Here is a 21,937-nt window from a genome sequence, read left to right on the forward strand (position 1 = left end):
GGCAGACGGAGGACATTTAAACTGCGATGCAGTGTGCGCTTTTGTCTCAGCTAATTGTTGACCGTGGGGATGTGTGTCGCCGCGGCTGCCAGTGCAGAGATTTGCATCTACTGCACCTGACGGAGGCTGCCTCTGACCTTCAGGATAGATTTGTTTTTTGTTTTTGCAGCCATACAGTTTTGTTGAGTGGGCCGGCTTCCTTTGTGAGATGACAAAAGCGTTGTTCAGTCAGAACAAATGAGCCTGTCCCCCCTTCTTCTCCTTACCCCCCCTCCTCTCTCCCTTTGTTGTTATTTGCATTAGGAATCAGTCTGCTCATCCCTCCCGAGGCCATCCCCAGAGGAAAGATCTATGAGATTTATCTCACTGTTCAGAGGAAGGAAGATTTAAGGTGGGTCTCTTTAACACTGCCTAACTGGCAGTCTTCCCTGGATTCCACTCGGCTGTTTGTTTTGATGCTCTACTGTTCCATTAGGAAGGGCTTAAGAGTCTGTGCCAGCGCTGTGGAAGAGGGATGTAAATAAATAACGTAGCCTTTTACCAGGATGTGCACTATTTAAGTTAAATGAATTGTTTGGAAAACACTGTTTATCTGGCTTGCTGCTTTCAGTCTCTGAAGGCAGAGTGGCTGTAGCACACTGTGATACTGTTACATTCAGTCATCACAACTCGGTCCATCTAGTTCAGGCACGGGCATCCTCTTCCTCAAAGGGCCGGTGTGCCTGCTGGTTTTCTTTCCAACCAAGCAGCAGCACATCAAACTTGACTCATTTAATCAACTGATCTCAGCCTTCAGACAGTTGATTGGTCAAACTGTGTGCTCTTGGTTGGTTTGAACAGCAACCTGCAGCCACACGGCCCTTAAAGGAATGTTTTGCCCGTGCCTGATCTAGTTAGTCAATGAGTCTCGTAGGATTTCATTGTTCTCTATTAGAGCTGTTAGATTTACAGAGGTATCATATCCTGTTCACAACAGGCAAGTAAATGAGTTATCGCTAATAACTGGATGCGTAAAAGCTCGTCATCTTGATTCATTCTCCTCCCGCTCTCCTCTCTCCCTGGTGTAGGTTACCCCTGGCCGGCTGCCAGACTCTGCTCAGCCCCGTTGTGAGTTGTGGCCCTCCTGGGGTGGTCCTGAGCCGGCCAGTTATCCTCAGCATGGACCACTGCTCTGACGCATGCCTCGATAACTGGGCCGTCCGCCTCAAGAAGCAGAACTATGAGGGCGCTTGGGAGGTGAGACAGCACTATAGCTCCAGCACAAATCCTCTGTAGAAAAAGACTAAGTTGCCACCAAGAGAATTTGTTAAGTCTTAGTGAACTTACTGAGCGCTTTCCTTGAAAAAGTACAAACTTGCTCAGCAGTGACTTGACACTTGTGCTGTATATAAGAGGTAGTTCTGGCCCAGCACTCAACCACTCCATAGGGTTTAAATTATTTTGACCATCAGGTGTTTTCTCATCGGGCTGGAACAAAAGCCTGAAAGCGCTGGTTCTCTCGCTGGCTCGAGAGTTGCTAGGCAACATATTTCTCAAAACAGAAATTCTCTAAGCAAATTACTGATCCTCAAAGTACTCCTCTGAGTGCTCCTTGACCAGTTTTGACCACAGTTTCCAATTACAGAGTCCCCTCCCCATTTTCTGCCTATGAAATTTGAAAGTAACCAGAAATGCGGACTCCAACACGATAGAGTTGGAAAGACCCTTCGGTGTCCACACACATACACACACAGACATCTGGGCAAACAAACACGGTTTGAGGCAGTCTACCCATCTCAGAAATCCTGAGAGATTGGAAAGGGTGCTGGTTGGCTTTACAGTGTTAGTAGGTCTTCTTTCATGTTCGATATTGTGCATAAATTATTCATCCTTCCCGTGTGTGGCAGCGCTGGGGTGTCTGTGCGATGGATTGGCCTGTCTGAGGCAGAGGTTAGACCAGCACTTTTAATCATCGGCTGGACCAAATATAGCCCAACGGCCTGAGTGTGTGGCCACCAACGGAAAAAAGTGGCAGGTGGACGAGAGAATGAAAGTGGAAACAAGCGCAGAGAGTGTGAAGAAAAATGAAAGAAAGCAGACAAAGAGGGAAAGGCAGAGTGAACAAGCAGGTAATGCAGAAGTGGAGGAATGATTAGAAAGAGTGGGATATTGGAAAAAGGAATAGAAAGACTTAAAGAGATTGTTAAAATGGACATGCAGAGGCAGGAGAAGTAAGAGAAATGAATTGGTGGTGGAGCGAGCGCTCAGTGGTGTAATTGAGCCACCTCACTCTCTGCTCCTCTTGCAAGAAATATTAAGATGATGAAAAAGTGAGACTCCATTGTGGTTGCATAGCAAATGAATTGTGTCAATACTAATTCTATTGATGTAGGTGGTGTCTGGTTGAATCGATCTTAGAGGACCTCGCTGGGCATTTGGCAGGCAGAATGCTCTCTTCAGCTAGATTGGATAATGGGAGGAGTCAGTCAACTGGCATGATGGGATTTTAGAGAAAATGTTGTCACCTTGGGTACAATTTATCCCCATCAAATTAGCCCAGAGAGCAGTGGAATTATCTCATAAAGCTAACCCATACTGGGATGGGATGGGATATTTTTGCCAGTTTAATTTTTTCAGTAGAGATGCAGAGATACAGCACGTCAGCAGTGTAACGAATCAAAAAGGACACGAGATGTCTCTTTTGTTTATTCATTTTTGTTAATTAATTCTCAGCGCTGACTTTTGGCATTTTATTGTTTGTTTGTTTGTTTGGATTTTTTAACACACTTCACCACCAGACAACAATGTTGTTTGGCAGATAATTTGGCAAGTTGTTTTCACCTTTTTTTAACAAACCTCAAAGGCTGAAGAAAATTCCAGAAATCCCAATAATCCGATATTTACCGCGCCTCCGCAGTCTTTTCTTTCTCCAGAACCATCTGTTCTTGCCAGGAATCTATTTGAGTCCCCTTTCATGTCAATTGAGCACCTCGTTCATGCATTATTAAGTAAATTGATGGTGTTCTATAGGATGTGTGTCTTTGTATGAGGAAATGTGTGTCTTTATGTCAGGACGGAGTAAGTGCAGTGTAGTGAGAAGACAAGACAAAGTATTTCCCTTTTTTCCTGATCTGAACTGTTACCCAGACGTTGCCTTAAAGACCTTTAGCTTGGATGTTACTTTGTCACACAGCAGGAAGAATAGAGTGTGGGGGCCTTGCTACTGCACCAAACTGCTTCCCTAACAGCCCTTTCACAAACACACACCCACACAAACACACATCAGGTTCCCAGGCAAACACATTACCCTTCCCTCCTACATAAATTGGGTGCTTGACCTTCCATCCACACCTTGTTTTTCTTGTCTCCCTCGCCTCCTCCAGGACGTCCTGTTGATGGGGGAGGAGCTGGTGTCGGAACCCTATTACTGCCAGCTTGAGGCCGAGACGTGCCGACTGTTCTCGGAGCAGCTGGGCACCTTCGCCCTGGTGGGAGAGTCCCTGCACATGGGTGCTGCCAAGCGCCTGAGGCTGGTGCTCTTCTCCGACGCGTACTGCTCCACGCTCGAGTACAACATCAGGGTGTACTGCATGGACGACACGCAGGACGTCTTCAAGGTAAATTGTGACAAATGTAGCGCTGCCTGTGATTGTGTTTGGCTGGCAGTTTCTCAGGCCTGAGATTGCATGGACGGGGTGGTTTCGCTCCAGCTGAGTGATAGGTGGACTATTATGTGTAACAGCATTGTCTGTCACAAAGTGAGGTTGGTAGGAATCACTGCAGACATGTAGGAGTTAGGCATAGCCATGGTAAATTGAACAATATTGCAGGCTTGATTTCACCATGTGCGGTTCAAGAATGTGTGATTTGTGGAGCTGATGTGTCACGAGTCTGCTGAAACAATGCATATGTCCAAGTGAATCGTGGCATAATGTACAATCTCCGGGTGTTTCTGTGTGCATGCCTATAAAGACGTTTGGTTCCTCTCCTGCTGTCAGTGGTTCCGCTCGGCTGCCGTGGGCCAAGAAGTTTCCCATCACTTTGTTCAACAGCATATTTCGCTTCTCTTTTTTTGCTCTCCACATGGACAGAGTATAATCAAGCACTAATGCCTTCTTCCCTCCCCCGAGGACTGCCTCTGAGTAGCCTGTTAAGATTTCATTTGCATGGTTAATTAGTAAATTAAAAGGAGAGCCCGTCCCAATCTTTTCCCAGCAACCCCTGTGCTCGCTCTCGTTCTCTCCACACCTCTCTCTCTCGCTCTCCAAGCTGTTCCTCTTCGTCTGACACCACCCACAGCCACAAGTGCCACTTCCCACTCGAGTCCACTTCTGCCGGCTGTAATGGCTGACCTCCTTGCGGTGAAGTTCGCCAGCAGGCACAATCTATGGGTGGCTGTGGGACATAAACAATGAGCCGAGTAGGGGCCCGGGCTGAAATTAGCCCTCATTCAGGGAGCTGAAGATGAGATGAGAACTGTGCATAGACTGAACCTGCGGGGCGGGAATTACCCAAACCTCCGAGCTTACATCTGTCTTTTTTTGTGGCTCAATTCTGCCCCCGCTGCTATCTTTCTCTGTTTCTGACAGTTATTGCGTGAGAGTAGGAGCATTCGGGAAAACTACTGGCTGACATTCAACTGTGTTGTAATATAGGAATAAATGTGAAATATGGCATACGCACGGTAAAGGCTGTACAGCCTTGGTTTTTTTTGTTTACTTGCTATCAACGCAGTTCTAATAATAGGAACCTCTATATATTCAGATCATCGGGTGACCCAGTGATGTTTTGCTGCAGTGTGATTGTTGAAATGACCTTGTGTGTCCTGTGTTGGATGCAGGAAGGCTGCCGGAGCACAAAAACTCTTTCTCTTTCTCCATCTCTCCCGCTGGCTAGCTCTTGTTCTGCTATCCTCCTGCTCCTAGCCAGGAAAGGGACATCTGAGCTTGTTGACTCCAGCACTTGTGCTGCCATACTCTGCAGCTCCCCCGACGCCCTTGAGTGCATTAGCTCCCCATCTTTCACACAACCTGGTCCTGTGGTAAGCCACGGCGTCTCCAGGGTTTTGTAGTTTTTAGTGAGTGATTTAGAACGGGGCCCACGCTGTTTAGTAATCTCGACTTCACTCTGCTCTTGGAGCTATTATGGAGGGAGCAGTTCATTTTGCAAGTACATTAACCACTTTGAGTGGAGATTAAACTTCCCTGGAGAGGTTCAGTCTAATCACTAATCACTATCTTTAAAATGCGCTATTTATGATTAGAGTCTCACTATAGCTACCATTAGACTTAATTGTGGTGTGTAACAGTGGTGGAGTAGCAGTAGGTGGTACAGTTGAACAGCACAGTTAGGTATCTGTAGATGTACAGTACCCCTTCAGCACATGTGAATTTTATGACAGCGCTTGCAGCCTGCTACAGCAGTGCGCCTCTTTTTTCCAGACAGAAGTCAACTTTCCATGCATTAAACAGGCTGTACTTTTGATGGGAGATGAAAAAGGAGAACAGAAGTTTCCGAACAGGCATTTCTGTGCCTCTTCTGTTTGCTGTTCAGTGGCAGGAAGAACTGCAGGTTTTCTCTCCAGTCCCATCGCTGGCTGTCAGTCTGCTCTGACAAGCCTCCATCAGCAAGACTGACAGATACACACACCCACAAACACAGGCGCACTAGCATGCACGCTGTACCATGCGATCTCTTATCTCCCAATTACAGCAGATTAGAACCAATGTTATTGTCTTTGATCCTAAGTGTGCGGGGGCTCTGGGGAAACAGTGACATTTCCGTCTGATGCTTGGCGTATGTTAGCAGGGCTCTGCTGGGACCAATTAAGTTAATATTTAATGTGTGTCCCACTCTTGATGGGCCCAGCCAAGACTGGCACAGCAGCAGATGAGACATGATCAGCGTTTGGTTGCGCCCTCACTGTGAACTCGGTTGTTCCCAGCTAGACCTGTGGGTTAGCATCACTGATGTTCTGCCATCCCACCACTGATTGAAAACACCTGCAGGGAGCCAAACCTCAGAGTCAATACAGGAATAGACCAGACACCAACATCAAATTAAACTGGAAGGGTGCCGACAAAGGTGTCTTTTTACGATAGGAATATGGGGCAGCTACCTTTTTTCATATTCAGAAGTGATATTCAGAACCTGTCAGCTTTGGATATAAAGTATACGATAAATGAAAAACATGTTTTCAGTTGAGCATAATCCACATTTGAATAGTGGAACAACAACAAAATATTTTGCTGTTTATTGATAGTCTAACTAAATGTTCTTCCATCACACCCACGTGTCTGTGTTTTGTAAGAGTAGTGTTGTTAAAAAAAAACATGTAGAATGATTTTAAACCACCCACTTTCTGTCAGATTTATTTTTTTTACAGAGTTTGAAGCGCGAGTCAGTTTTTCTGTCATGAGCAGTAGACTTTTTGAGATGCTGTATTACTAGTAGTAGTAATAAAATGTGTGCTGTGAGGGGATTTTTTTTTTTCCAGTCTGTCTGTGGGTACACCACTGTGATCCAGGGTGATTTATCCCCTCAGGCTATTGGCAGCATTTCCATGGTTGTTTAGTGTTTGTGATGGCCACAGAATGACCTGCAGATACTCCGGTCATCCTCTGACCTCCTCTCATGTGCCATCGTCAGCTCAGATTTTAATGCGTTCAATATTTAGGTATATGACCGAATCCCTGCAGAACTAATGATATCGCCAACAACCTCAGCCCACTATTTAGCAAACGTGAGCAGTTAACATGGTAAACATCACACCTGTGCAGCAGCCTATAGCCTCACAGACCTGCTACCAATGGCTGTAGACAAGAGAACTCCCTTTGTGCTGTGTTTCAGACGAGAAGATTTACCCTTTCGTTAATGTAACGAGGCGACACATTCAGCTTTTCATCTCTTGATTGTAAAAAATGTATGCTCCATTGTTAAATAGCTGTTTAATTGATGCCTGGGTGGTTAAATAGTGGCTCCTGGATTCTCTTGTGCAGCATTTGACCTGAAGCTATTATTCTTATTTGCGTTTAAAAGGAGTCGTAAAATGGTTATGTGCTTCCGCTATGACGTGTGCTGGCAACCTCCTGAGCAACGAGCTACATTTGAGCAGAAACGTATTGCTTTTATGTGTCAGAGGAGAGCAGCATGTACATAGTGAAACACAAACAGCTTTTGTGATCCTTCCATCAGAATAGTTACTGGCAAGGCATTCCAGGAAAACACAGAAGAGCACAGCCCAGTAATTTCTGGCATTAAGTTAAACAAGACAGTCAGCTTTATCACTGTGCCCAGCTGAGAAATTGTTTCCATATTATATTTCTCTGTTCCTGTGTGCTGTTTTCTCCTGTACTGCTCTGTGATTTATCAGGCAGAATGTGCATCTTTTCCCTAGCAAACACAGTCCCCATTTATAACTGAGCAGACAAGTCCCTTCTATTTGTAGTTATTAATCAGAGTTGACTGTAGCAGGCACGGCCACTGGAGCTCAGACTGATAGACTCTCAGTCAGAGAGGAAAAGCCTGTCACATCCTGCTGACAAATACACAGATTTATGGAGCCCACATAGCCAGGCTACTCTCTATAAACAAATGCATTTGCCTGAAAAGAGCAGCTCTGAAAATGGATCATCGCTATGAATGCACATTTTTAAGCACATGAGGACACAACATTGCTAAGAGTAGAGGGTTGAAGACAAGTTTATGAGAGTATTAAAGCCTGTGTATCGCTCTGTGTTTCCGATGACGTGTAGCTTGACTAATTAACTGATCAAACGCTGGTCCTAATCCCCGTCAGAGCCCGTTAAGTTAATCAGTTTATTACACACCACACCAGAACAAAGACCACATGTAAGAGCTTGACCTTGCTATGAGGAAAGTAGAATATTTTAATCCAGAGCTTTGAGCCAGTCCAGTTAAATATATATATAATTTGTATATGTAGGCCTCTGCTAATACTTTTTTTTTTTTCGTCTTTTCAAAAGTGTGTTTCTCTCCTGCATCCGTCGGCTGGCTGTTTTTGTTTGGTGCAGCCACTAACCTCTTTCTGTCAGCACCAGCCCCGGAGAGATTAGCTGTGTGAGTGTCTCTTGTTTCCCGGTGGAGCCCGTCCCCAGTCCATCACAGTCCCAGCTGTGGTCCGACCCGAGAGGATGAGGGGATGGATGAGGAGAGGGGTGGGAGAGATGAGTGAGGGTGGGAAAAAAAGGGGGCTGAAGTCATAGAAAACTGTGGCCATGATTGCGGTAATCCTGTTATCTCTCCTGCTAAAGCTGGCCACTCTAGTGACCTGGAGACACAAATGTTAAGCTGGCTCTGTCTCTCCTCTCTCTCGCTCCTGCTCTTTTCACTCCATCCTGCTCTATCTCACTCTCTTTAGCCTGCCTCATTGAATGTCAGGGGGTGGTCTTGGCTCTGCCTGACTCTAAATTCACAGTCTTCACACACACCACAGGCTATCTCGAATTCCGTCAGAACAAAAGGGGTTTTTCTCCTGCAGTACTTGAACTTCTTGCCCATCTCATGCATCTTAATGTTTCCACAGTTGTACAGGGTCAGGGTGTCTAAGAGAAACTGCTCCTCTTATCTTTACTGAATTGAGGCACCATTTTAGCTCCCAGTTGATGATAAATATGTGATTTGATAAACTAATTCCAAACCTTGCATTGTTTTCCCCCAGAAAGAGTAAATAATATGGTCACATTTAGCTTCTCATCTATTAGCCTGCTCCCACTGTCATTTGTTAACAGGATAATGGGGCGTAAAGAGGGCCATTATTCTCTCAGTCCAGAACATATGCTGAAATCCTGCACAAGAACACACTCTAATACACACGGTCCCGGGCGCTCAGGCTCACACAAACAACACACAAGCAGGACAGTGTCGTTTGAAAGTGAGGACATGTGCACACTGTAAAAGAGCACGTGTATGTTGTGTAGTTTCATCCTCAGCTGGCTCAGTGGCAGGAGCGTCTTGTCCTGGACCCTGTTTGATTGTAATCCTGCCGTGTCAGGCTTGAACCTGACAAACTGCTAGACAGGCCAGTTAGTATTCATTCTAGTCGCTAGATGTTGATAATCAGATAATTGGCATTCTGCGCTCCTTCTCTTGCTAGCAGGCCCATAGATCTGCTGCTATAGGTCAGAGACCCCAGATCAAAGTCCTCCAGCCCCGATTTGCAATGCTAATAGCCCCCAACAAATAATTGTGCTTAAGAACTGTGTTAAATGAAGCTCTTTGGAAGCCCTCCTAATGTGCCTTTTGTCTGCGTAAGAGACATAATAGCAGAGGGATTTTAATTCTGTGGAGAATGCACTGCCCCCTGTTATTAACTCATTAGACCTCGACGCTTTGATTCAGAGCCATTGTCTGACCTTCTCCCTCTGAGTAAGTGGGCTGGGTAACATCACAAGGCTCCAGCATGGCAGTACAGTAGGGAAATGATTCAAGGTGGCCGCACACAGTCAGATCATTGTGGATCCTACTGTAAATGTCTTGTGGTGGCGTTTAAGGTGCAAAGAATCAACCAATGTAAATGCAGTAATTGGGGTAGCTGATCACAGGAAGGCATAATATTCATGTTAACAAGAAGTTAAGCATAAAAGCAAACATGGAAATTAGCATTGTGATGAACAAACATAGAAATTCAGATCTCGTGCTGAACTGAAAAGTGCTCATTCAGTAAAGGAGAGAGCACGTCGACTAACAGAAGCAGGTAGAGATTCCAAATGGATAATTAACAGCTTTCTCTCCATTATAATTGGAATCAGTCTAGCCCATTCCTGGGAAAGAGGGCAGAAAATTGAATCAGTGTTGTGCAGATAGAAATTACTGCCATTCTCCACCTTAATTAGATGTCTTTGCTGCAATCGTACCATGGGCAACCGTGCTGGCATGCAGCACTCAACATATGGCTGTTATCTATACACACATCTCCCTCTTGGAGCCTCTGTCTTTGAGATATGTCTCCTAGACTACGAGGTATGTTCCGGCTGCATGTTTTCCCTCTGCTGCCATCTTGTCTCCCTCCTCAGACAGATTAAAGGAACATGTCTTATTTTTGAGGTCTTTTCACACTCCTAATTTCAGAGGTCTGTTTTCGTCTGTTGTAATATGCTTCTGTGAGGCAGCACATGTGTGAACACCTTCCAAAGCACCCGACTCTCGAGGACTCGTTCAGCACAGAGGCATCCAGCTCAAACCCAGAGTGATAGATCAGAAGAAAATGCGGGCGGATATTATCATCCTGTTCCAGATGGTCATTTGGATGGCAACAAATGGTCCACTGAGCAAGTCCCACAGAGATTAAAATATTAAGCATGCTTTTACAAATCTCTCCTGGCACAAAAACAAAAATGAAATTAAGGAGAGTCGCCATGCGAGAACAATGAGCAGTTGACTAATGGCTCGTTCACTGACTTCATCACAGCCCAGGTAGCTAGTAGGCCGAAATGGCAGCTGTATTTGCATGCTAATGCAGATGCTGAAAGCTGGGCGAGCACACACTGAGGCAGTGGGATCAACCTTGCGGTGACATTAAAGCGCTGTGAGGACAAGTCGGTCCAGCCCGCTGCGGCCACATGCAGAGACACTATAGCTCCCTGTCCTAAGATGTACTGTCCCCCTGCCTCATGCTCATGCTGCGTGTCTGTCAGCGTGTGTCTGGGTTCATTGGGTCGAGTCAAATTTTTTTGTAATGTCCCCACTCCCCACCACCATCCGTTTAGTGCCTGTGCATGCATATGTGTGTGTGTGAGGGTGTGTGAGTACAGACAAATTGTTTCAAACTGTACATTTTTGCGTTTTGAGTGATGTACCATAAAAAGTGAAAACAGGAAATCTACACAGTTATGGATTGTTTTGCACATTTTCACTTACCTCTGTGACCGTGATGGTAAATGTGTTTCCTCTGAGCCGTGACTCCTCTCCTCTCTGCGCCGCTGTCTCTCTTTCATCAGGAGGTGATGCAGATGGAACGGCAGCTCGGGGGTCGGCTGATTGACGAGCCTCATGTCCTGCTTTTCAAAGACAGCTACCACAACCTGCGCCTGTCCATCCATGACATGCCCCAGGCGCACTGGAGGAGCAAGCTGCTAGCCGGCTACCAGGTATGCTGGCCGGCCGTGGGGAGACGCCGGGGCAGGGAGTCGCTGCAGATCAGAGATGTAATAAAAGTGCCTGGCTGAATCTGTCAAATCTGTGAATCAGCTGTCATCCGGGCTTTCTAATGTGTTTCTTTATGTACTCAATTTAGAGTTTTGAGGTATTTCAAATTGACCATGCAGAGAGATTGCAGAAGAACAGAGCACATGCTGGCAAAAGCAATCTTACTGAGCAGTCAAAAGTTGTTCAGGGGCAACTTTTTATTGTTAATGAGGGTTCATGGTCTAGTCGTCTCTCTGGAAACTTGTTTTAATTTTGCTTGGTTCGGAGTTTTAATTAAGCATGTTTTGATTTGGCTTCAGTTGATCACGTTAAAGATTAACAGAAAGGAGTATTTTTTAGTGCAGGGCTGCTCTGTCCAATAACTTCTCCGTTTTTTGGCACACTGTGCAACTTTAAGTCGTTTGTAGTAGTCGAGGGAACCGTATTGGTGTGTGTGTGCACCCCTGTGGATAGAGTGTGCGTATTCATGTGCAGTTGTTCATGCACACAAGGTGTTTGCGTGTGCATATTGTAGCCGGGGTGTGTGTGTGTGTGTGTGTGGGAGTGTGTGTGTGCACTAACCCAGAGCTGCGAGCTGATTGATTATCCTAGCTGCCTGTTCTCTCAAAGGGAGCACAGATGAAATATAGAGCAGTATGTAAATATCTGGAACTTCACGACCTCCGAATCTTGGAACCTCTCCACCCTTACTGTACCCCCGCAACACCTGCGTGGTCTTCTGCACTGCAGCCCGGCGACGGAGACACCGGGACTGTTCAAAGAGGACAGTAAAAATGTTTCTGGCTGTAACTATGTAAGCACTGAGCACCGGTCCCTAAAGAGAGCACACGGGCTGTGCCAAGCGAGCAGCGGCAGCAACAATGCACCCAGAACAGAGGCTTATTACTCTGGACTGTGCCTGTTCATTTGGAAGTGTTATTCCCCTCTCAGCAGTGCGGTCAAAAAAGGCCTTTAGTCTCCCCGGGGCCCCGTGAAGACTTTTGTGTGTCTCACCCAGCTCCTTCTGTCACATGTCTGCCTGGATAACAGTGCCCCCGTTTGGTTGGCAGGATGAACTGCAGCCCTGCTTCACTTTCAAACTGAGTTCTTGTCAGCTGTTGAGCCAAAGGTGAAGTCAAGAGATAGCAAGCTTTTTTTGTGTGTGTGTGTTTTGTTCCCTTTTTACTTTTTTTTCAGTGCTGCTTGTCTGCTCCTCCTGGGATATGCAAATAAGACATGAATATAGAGCAAGAGAAAGGAAAATGTAGGAATTGTCAGCCTTGAATAAAGTTTAGCATACACGTGTGGTAGCCGTTTCCCAGACAGATGTCAGTGCAGCACATTGTAGTACTACGATGCTTCGGCTTGTACATCCTCTATCGATCATTCTGTACCTGTAACTGGACAGTAATGACACACTGCGGTTTGTCGCCACCTAAATGCCTGGGATGCAGAGAGTCAAACAGCTGTTAACTTCGCCTGCGGAAGCATTGTCAGTCTGCTGCCTCAGATATATTTAGCCGTTTTCACCTAACGATGGCAGCTCACGTCAGCGTAATTAATGAAGATCTTGGTGTATTCTAGGCAGGCGGTCTTGTTATGCCGTGTTTCAGACATGCAGCACTGACTGTGCTGCTGAGTTGCCGTTTGGTATTTGCTGCATGTTTTTTTTTTTCTTTTTTTCCTGCAGGAGATCCCCTTCTACCACATCTGGAACGGTTCCCAGCGGTACCTGCACTGCACGTTCACTCTGGAGCGGCTCAGCCTCAGCACCTGTGAGCTCACCTGCCAGCTGTGTGTGTGGCAGGTGGAGGGGGAGGGGCAGAGCTTTAGCCTCGACTTTAACATTGCCAAGGTAACGTTGAGAATAACTACTAGTACTTAGAGGGGGAGAGGAATTGATTTTTTTTGAAATGCTGTGCTGAGGAGAAGGTTTGTTTTCTTTATGCCATTCCCCACCAGGACACCCGAGCTGTGGACTCTGAGTTCCTGTTAATGGACAGTAACGCCACAGCCCTGGCCGGGCCCAGCGCCTTTCAGATCCCGTACCTCATCAGGCAGAAGATCTGCAGCAGCCTGGATGCCCCCTGTCCCAACGGAGCCGACTGGAGAATGCTAGCACAAAGACTTAAACTTGAGAGGTAAATACCAGCTGTACACTACCACACAGCCTTATCTCCTGGTGTGGAGTGTTGGAGCAAGCTGGAGCAGACAGCTTACACAAAAACTCTTAAGAAATACAGCAGAGCCTCATTTATCCAGACCTCCCTTGAGAATGCAGTGTATTTACAATGCATGTATTTATTTACACAGCGTGTGTAAAATAATGAACAATCACACTGATCTACAAGGAACTACAAAATCTCAGCAATTTTATACAATCAGTGTAAAGTGCACACAGTGCCACAGTGGAGTGTTTTTCCTAAAGTTCAGGTAAACAAGGTTCTGCCTTTGCAAACTAATCCTCCGACGGAGCTAACATTACAGGATTAATGTGGACTTGATGGATACAGCTATCATTTCTGTAAGAAAACATGACCCCCCTCCTCTCCTCCACCCTTCTTCACTCTCCTCAGGAACAGGTAAGCAGCTTAAAGTCTGCAGCTAAACTTGTACGTGCTACATTCTGCTTAACAGCTGTAATTGGAAAGGTAGCGCTCTAGCTGCCCATCAGAAGCACCAAAAAAAAAAAAAAAGATGGAACAGGTTTGGATCCGTGCCGACATCAAGCCAATTGGTTCTCGTAGTGGCTATTCTTTATCACTGGAGTACCTGTAACAGAACGGAGCCAGGCATTGATCCATTATCCTCCAATTTAATTTCTACTTTGTAATCAAATCAAATAGGTACACTTAATTTGTCCAATCAACTTTATTTACCACAATTAATCACAAATTGAATTGATGCACTACAGGTTTAATTAGCGGTGTTTTGCCCACCATAATCAATTCTTATTTGGGCCTCAGGAAGGAACAACTGCTCTGTTGTTTGATCCGTCCTTAACAACATGTTTTCCTGAAAAGGCAGCAGCTCCTTGGCATTCTGTCGTGCTGGATTTCTGCGTTTGTTTCTGTGTGGATAAAGTGTTGTGACCGAGCGGAACGGGACCAATCTATAAAACTTAAAAATGCCAAGAACCTTTTATTTGATCTTTTCCTCCCAAGACTGCGCGCACGGCTGTGTCTGAGCCATACAAGATAAGCTCGTGTTTCACACAGCGAGGTGAATAAGCAGGGTTGACATGTCGGACACTAAGCTCTGTCTTTTTTATCTGAATAATGACACTGAGGTTCATTCCCAGACAATTTTTTTTTGACCAACGCTTCTCTTTGTTCTCTCCTGACGCAGAGGGAAGGCTGCGTGCGCTATAAAATCCAATTGACTCAAAAATAGCAGAGTGACACTGTGTTCTCTGCTTGTGCACCCGCCGCAGCAGCCACATGTTTATAACCATCACAGAATGCTTCACTAGGCAAACACAAGATGTGAGGAAGTAATGGACTCTGCCTGACCTTTCTCAAGGTGAAAAGGACTTGATGGTGTATTGGGCTTCCTGTCTAACCCCACTCTACTCCCACCCGGAAAAAAAACACTCCCTACAGCACCACTGTCCCCCTTTTTGCCAATAGTTTACACTGTTCTCTCCTCTTTTTTAATGTCACATGGTCTATGTAACAGTAAAGACCCCAGACATTTGAAGAACAGAAAAAGGCCATTAAATCAAACAAGCATCTTCAGGTACTGTGGAGATCGGGTCCCACTCAACATCAAATATACAGCTGGCTGGGGCCACTGCTTTGTTGTCATTGATTGGGTTTGATCGTAAAGGTTCCTGCTCCTAAAATGGAAAAGGTCACTTCCGACTTAACTGTGAAAGTCCATATAGGATTTACTATATGGGATTTAGGGCCAATTTTAACATCAAATAAAGAAGAATGAGGCTTATGCTGTTAAGCCTCAAATGAAAATTGCCTGAGATTCTGTATTTGATGGCGGTTTGAAGAGCTCCACTGTGTTCTTTATACCTTTCATCATTTTTTTACTTAGTGCTCCAACACTGCACATCAGGATGTAGCAATATAACACAATAAAACTTGACATTGACAGAGTTACAAGAAGCAGCAGCACAATAAAACAGTGTGAAAAGGTTTTCCTGAGACTGCGTCGGCAAAGAGAAAATGAGAGACTGTCCGTCTTGATGCGAGCACATTGTTTGATTTAATAAAAATGTCTTCTCACTGATATTCCTGTGTTCTCCTCTCTCCTCCTCTCCGCAGACACATGAGTTTCTTTGCATCCAAAGTGAGCCCAACCTCTGTGATCCTGGACCTGTGGGAGGCACAACATTTCCACAGCGGCAACATCAACCAGCTGGCCACAGTCATGGCTGACATTGGCAAACAGGAAGCCATGATATTCCTGGTCTCCGATGGCGAGTGCTAACCCAGAAAAAAGGGGAGAGACTGATGTAGAGGAAAAGTACACAACACAAAAACAACCACTACACACACACACAAAAGAAAAGAACAATAACCGCAGCAGGAATCGAAGAGCAGAGCTGTCCCAGTGTCCCTCGTCTTCACTTTAGAAGATAGTACTAAAGGGTTTGTGTAGGATTGAGTCCCTTTTTTCCTTCGATCACAGTAAAAATCTTTAAACGACATAGGGAGAACCGAGGGAGAAGGTAGAGTTTATGTGTGTGGGGAAATGTATTCATGAACTCAGTCAGTGAAAATCCCCATTTATTTTCCATCAATGATTGAAGTGAAATTAGTCCACACCCGGGTTCTACTTTAAAGATCACTCTAAATTAACTTCATGCCTTTTCTACAAATAAGCCATTTATGGCTAACAAGGAGCAATATGCAAACATGATGCTATTACTAATGTCCAATATTGCAAATTCAATGAATAATTTTTGAATATGAGTTATTTATTAAATATTAAATAAAAGGGATGCGACAAAAGGTGCCAGTCATTTCAGGTTCAAGAGAACAGGCGACATATGCAATTGGCAGGTTCGTTATATCTGACATTATCCCGCTGAACACATCTTCAACAAGGTCATCAGGGTCTGTGAACCTCCCCCTCCCGTCCACTCCCCAAACCCCCCAAGTCACACCGTATAGATGGACGTCTACTGTGTGTCGTTATCTGTATCTTTAAAAACACACACACACACACACACACTCTCATACAGGCGGCTTGTAGCACACCGTGGACTAACAGGTTTCAAACAGATTGTATGTCAGAGGCCCCCCGAAAAAAACACCCCATCTCATCTTGTTTGTGTGTTTTTTAGTCCAGCCGGTATCACTACTGTGAATGTAACATCTTGACATCTTGATTCAGCAAGACGCTTCGCAGCTTTCCTGCTTCTAAATCAATATATGTGGGGTTTGGGTTGTTTGAACTTTTTTTTTTTAAAGGGAGGAGTGAGTAATATCTTCACTAAAGTCGTACTGCAGAAGCCATGTCTATTTAAAGCCTGTGATTCTGATCCGTCCAGTTCATTTCAAATCTCCTCCAGTTGTTCATTGTGCCATTTTTTTTTCTCTTTCAAATGACACAGCTAATGAAGGAGCCATAGGGCCGAAAGGCGTTCCAGCTGCACATACGTGAACACTGAATGTCGTCAAAACTAATTTCTTTAAATGACATTTTCCTCTTGATTACATTAATTCTGTGGCAGAGAAGATGTTAAACATAAAACGGTGGCCAAAAGGGTTATTATCCTGTATGAATAATGCAAAGCACTTTCTCCACAGAAAATCAAATGACAGCTATTTCTTCAATATCCTCACCAGGTTACTCCCATGCAGAGGGTAATTGTGCAGCCTTGTTTATATAATTCATAAAGCAATGGCAGCGGGAATCCTATATTTGCTGTGTGGTTGAGAGCATTTCCACATCAGAGAAACCGTTGTCTCGCACAGAAAGTTAAGAGTAGCCTATTCATACTGTCACGCCTCTGCTCGCAAAAGATGCTTTGAAAGGTTTTTTTTTATTTTATTGTTGTTACTTTTAGCCAGCGTGGCAAAAACGATCCCGTAGACTCCTGCAACAAACCATTAACTTGCAACTGCGCATTTGCTTATTTTTATATTTTGCTAATTTTACACTTATTCGTTTTTGTTAATAATTAATGGATCTGTCATGTCAGGCAACACAAACACAGAGTATCCTTGAAGTCCACTGATTCAGTAATTATACTTGGTGTCAGCAATCCCAGATTAGCCATAGTTGTCTTCTCCGTCTGCCTCAGGGTTGCATGTGAAGTTGTCTGTTCAGAGTTGTAAAGAGAGCCCCTCTCATCCAGCCCCCTCCCAGTTCCAACCCAGCGCATCCCACCAGCTCCTGTGGCTTCGACCTTTAACACTGACTGGAGCCTCTTTTATGATTGTCAGATATTTGGAATGTACATTTGTGTTTCTGTGTAGTGGGGGAAAGTGTGTCTTTCTTTTGTCCTTGTTTATTTTTTTTTTTATAAGGCATCTGAGCACATAAGCTTCTCTGCCATCACATGAAACACGCCTGCTCCCCACTCATCGCTTTTTACATATCGCTGTATCATTTCATGTAGAGATGCCATCAAGTAAAATGTTACTCCTTTTTGTTGATTATTATGACAAAACCCTTGAATCAAGCCCCTTTCAGATAAAACGGTGATGTCACCTTAAATGAACCTTTTCATGTTGAAATGGATCATCGTCACATGTAATATGTAAATACTTTTTCTATTACCAGCCGTGTGCTGTCACTTTGCATACTGTATATCAGCAGAATTGGTAACCAAAGTTTTCTGAGTATCATTTTAGGCCACTACATCCTCACATTGTTTTACTTGCAGCTAGTGTAGAACAAGTCAGAGTTTCTGTTTCCTCTGAACTGCGGACTTTTAACGTCCAAATCATTGCGTTACAATTTCATTTCCTCACTGTTGTTTTTGAGGCAAAATTAATGCTGTTTGTTCGAGCAGTGATATGTGTCGGTTAATTTTATCACTTTGTAAAGAAATGTAAATTATATTTTAATATAAAGCCAAAAAAAGACACTTAACTGGCGCAGCATTTGTCAAGTCTAAACCGTGACGTGTTTGCCTATATACTGTTCTTTGGCGATCTAGCAGTGAAGACTTTTTGCAGTGTTAAGGGTTTAGAGACTGTTTTACAGGAGTTTCTATACATATTTTGTTTGTCCTTACATTGCATTCGTCTATCTGATTATTTCTCCAACTGTAAGCATTTATATACGAGGTGGAGGAGAAACAGTCGCCGGTGCTTAGTGAATCACTGCACTGGGACTGTGTGGAGGCTAATTGGAGAAAGAAGGACATCAGTTCTTGGACACTGACAAGCCAGTGTTGACACAGCATGTTTAGATGAGCCATGGCAGTTGTACAGTCAGACTGTGTGTGAAATTTTATCACCCTGTCATTGTCTTGGATGTGTTGTCTAAGCACATTTCAGTAATGTAATTCACCAGCCGCCAGGATGTTCAGCATCTATCTTCACATCTAACTTGTCCAACGAATTACTGTGCGCGTGTGTGCGTGTGTGCGCGCGTGTGTGATGAATACAGTTTCCTCCATGATAAAATCTGGGCCTGATAGTTCAGTGTAAGACTGGTGTCGGTAACATACATGCTTTGTTCGAGGGTTTATCATTTCACCCCTGTGCGATGGAGGAAAAACTGTAACATCCCCCAACTGTAATTTTTGTGTCACTCATTACTATTCAGTGTCAAGGACGTGCGTGTTTGTGAGAGTGCATGTGTGCGAGAGTGAGACCAGGTGTGTGTATACCTCCCGTCGCTCTGACTGAACTGTTTTCTTTTTGAACTAAGAACAATAGACTTCTGTACTTGTGAACGGTTTTTTCTATTTAGTTCCTTGATTCAATGTTCCTTGCCTTTCTGCAAGTCAAAAATGCTGTATTTATTACATGCCACAGCGCTTATGCAATTGTATAATCCTTTTATTGTTTTTGTTTGTTTGTTTGTTTGTTTTTTAACCTTTTGTGTTCCTTATCGTCAATGTAAATTGTTGTCAAAACTTTTGTGGCAATGGAAAAACTTCTGCTAAGGGAGATTTTCTGTACTTTTTGGACAATGATATGGATTTGTGGGTAGAATTTTGGAAATTCGTTTCTAAGTGCTTTCAAGTATTTACTTGGCCTTATGTATATATATATCTATCTATGACATTTCAGAAAGGTATGTATAGTAATTCAACCTGAAATTGTTGTAAATAAATTATATATTGTTAAATGAAGGACTAGATCTTTTGCTTGAAAAATTTAATTGTTGATTCATTTGCATAGGTCTAGTAGTAAGTAAGATGTGAAATCAAATGCTCACCTTGTTTCTGAGGAGAAAAGGAATAGTTTGACATGCAAAATACGCTTAATCACTATTTTCTTAAAAAAAACAAAATAGTGTGAAATGACCTTTTCAGCTTGTGTCCTGTCTTCACAGGGGACAAATGTTGAGTTGTGATGGTGCCCAGAGACAAAGTGAATGAATGAATTCTGACCTGAAAGCTGTGAAAAAAGCTAGTAAGTGAGCTTGAGTCGACAATATTTTATTACAAAATCGTGTTCAGATGGTAAAGAAAGAATATCCATGCTCAAGAAAATTCAGTTTCTTTCTCACATATTTTTATTCTTATCGTCTTAATGGGCTGAGATTAAAAAAACAAAAAAAAATCTAGTATTTCACAATAAACTGGGCTGAATTAGCTAACTTGATTTTTTTTTTTTTTCCTTGATGCCTCGCAGGCGTCCCAAACCCCCAACTGGGAACCACTCTTGTTATGAAAGCAAATAAGTAAAAGAGCACTTATAGCAGACTACTTTAGTAATTAAATGGCTACAGTAGTAATATACTGATGCACACAAGTTAAATAAATCATGTCTCTCTACATCTCCTTGATGTTTTCAGTTAAGGTGTTCACAAGGGTCTTGAGGTCAGACAGCTTTTTTCTGTAAAGCAGGAGTTTTAAAAAGCCAATTCTTGCACTCAGCACGAAAATAAGAGCAAAGCACGTTAGAAAGTCTATTGTCCTGTTGGTTGGGGCGCAGGTGTTAGGGAGAGCAGCATCAGCCAGAGCCTCAGTCGACACAAACTCTTACAGATGGGTTCACTTCTTAGAAACACTTGAGCCCACAGTGTTCTGCCCCAGCACATGGCATTACAAAATTATTTTATTTGAACCACCCAGCAACAAGGAAAACAACACTTACAGGCCCATTCTGAAGCAATATAAATACATATTCAACAATGGCTTGAAAGTATTCTAAGGAATAATAACAATATCATGGTAACAAAAAGACACACACATTTTAAGGATTTTTTTTTCCCTTTGCATAAAAAAAATGTCACATAAATGATCATTTCAAAGCCTTGACAAATCTTCTTAGTTTAGGAGCGTGAAAGATTTAAAAATAACACCACCCTTTCCAAACACCCACACGTGTGACTATTAAAACTAGATCAATTTTAGGGATTATTACATAACTGAAAATTACAGCTCTTACCCGACAGTATGTGCTCTGGTTTGCCAGAGCTAAAGTGAGAAGTTAAGTAGTCAGTCCTTCTGTCGAGAGGTCCTGTCAAGCGGGAACGGGATGCCCCCCTCCCTTTTCTGCTTGACTGGACCCCCATTATGTTAACAGGCACCGCAGTGAGAGTCAGTGAGTGGGCCAGGGTCCTGAATGAGGCCATCACTTCTCCACACTTAGTGCAGGAGTAGTAATGGATCATTACCGCAATGTGACACCATTACAGGCTTGATGGCTCCTCCAACTTGGAAGATCCAGACTTGATCTTACTTGAGACTGAACAAGGGTGAGATTAGTGCAGTCGTGAGAAATGTTCAAATCTAGATGAGCCCAAGCCGCATTTTTAATAGCCAATCTATAAATAGCTTCAAAGTCAACAACTAAAGTTGTGGCATGATATGAAATAATTCCTTGACTACTTCCAGTTACACAACTCAGCATTTGGTATTACAGGCAGTAACATTTGGATCGTATTGTTTAAAAAACAGCACAGTAAAGTATGTGAAGCTGCACAACAGGAAAACAGACTGCGTTTAACTAGGTGTGCGGTTGGCGAAGAGGAGCTTGTGGAGTGTGTGCGAGTGTGCCAGAGGCTGGATAGGGGTAAAGAGGAGGGAGAGAGAGATGTGTCTCTTCCTCTGAAGATGAAGCTTGATCTCTCACACTGGAGCAAAAGCATGGCCTTTGCACAGGGGCTTATCCTTCTTCGAGTAGAACGTCTTCCCCTCCAGGTTGATTTGGCAGAGCTTTAAAGATGAAAGGAGACAGACAGACAGAGACAGACAGATTTAGAAACCAGGGCAGAGGAGATATCAGTCCTCAACATTGCCACTGTGAATTTACAGAGTTTTCTCCTGGCCAGAGAATATTATTTACTTGACAGCGTTTACTCTCAGTAGTCCTCACAAAATGAGAGAGTGAGATAGAGACAGGCTGCAGGTGACAGGAGGGAAGAGAGAGACAGAGGGCAGAACTCGAGGTCGAGAGATGGAGGCTGGTTTTTTTTTTCAGGTGGCATTGTGCTGGGACAGTCAGAAGAGATGGGGCAAAGAGAGAGCACCACAGGGAGCCGTATCAATCAAAATGACTTACAGCACAGACAAAGCACGTATCATGCCAGCTGTAGCCCAAGGCCTCCAGAAACCGATCTCCGGCATCAATCTTAAAGTCACAGCCGTGGCATTTGGTGCCAAACATCTTCTCGTAGTCTGAGGAGAGAGAGAGAGAGAACGGTGAAAAGGAGCAGAGGAGGT

At 44.0% G+C, this 21,937-nt stretch overlaps 2 protein-coding genes across 12 annotated transcripts in view; one reads left to right on the top strand and one right to left on the bottom strand.

The window, feature by feature from the left end:
• Positions 1-19,392, top strand: part of unc5a (unc-5 netrin receptor A) — a 131,087-nt gene extending 111,695 nt beyond the window's left edge. For all 4 annotated transcript variants that reach the window (XM_085790145.1, XM_085790147.1, XM_085790144.1 and 1 more), the window contains 7 exons: positions 304-391; positions 1,068-1,236; positions 3,363-3,596; positions 10,938-11,087; positions 12,815-12,979; positions 13,087-13,265; positions 15,402-19,392. In XM_085790145.1, coding sequence (XP_085646271.1) covers positions 304-391; positions 1,068-1,236; positions 3,363-3,596; positions 10,938-11,087; positions 12,815-12,979; positions 13,087-13,265; positions 15,402-15,567 — 1,151 coding nt within the window. In that variant the 3' untranslated portion in view covers positions 15,568-19,392. The remainder of the gene's footprint in view (positions 1-303; positions 392-1,067; positions 1,237-3,362; positions 3,597-10,937; positions 11,088-12,814; positions 12,980-13,086; positions 13,266-15,401) is intronic.
• Positions 19,393-20,294: 902 nt separating this feature from the next.
• pdlim7 (PDZ and LIM domain 7) overlaps positions 20,295-21,937 on the bottom strand; it is a 31,898-nt gene continuing 30,255 nt past the window's right edge. For all 8 annotated transcript variants that reach the window (XM_085790152.1, XM_085790151.1, XM_085790153.1 and 5 more), the window contains 2 exons: positions 21,777-21,892; positions 20,295-21,430 (listed from right to left, as the gene is read on the bottom strand). In XM_085790152.1, the coding sequence (XP_085646278.1) occupies positions 21,344-21,430; positions 21,777-21,892 (203 nt within the window). In that variant the 3' untranslated portion in view covers positions 20,295-21,343. The remainder of the gene's footprint in view (positions 21,431-21,776; positions 21,893-21,937) is intronic.

The sequence above is a fragment of the Trachurus japonicus genome, chromosome 10, assembly GCF_045865225.1.
Source record: "Trachurus japonicus isolate A0001 chromosome 10, Traja_1.0".
NCBI classification, from domain to species: Eukaryota; Metazoa; Chordata; class Actinopteri; order Carangiformes; family Carangidae; genus Trachurus; species Trachurus japonicus.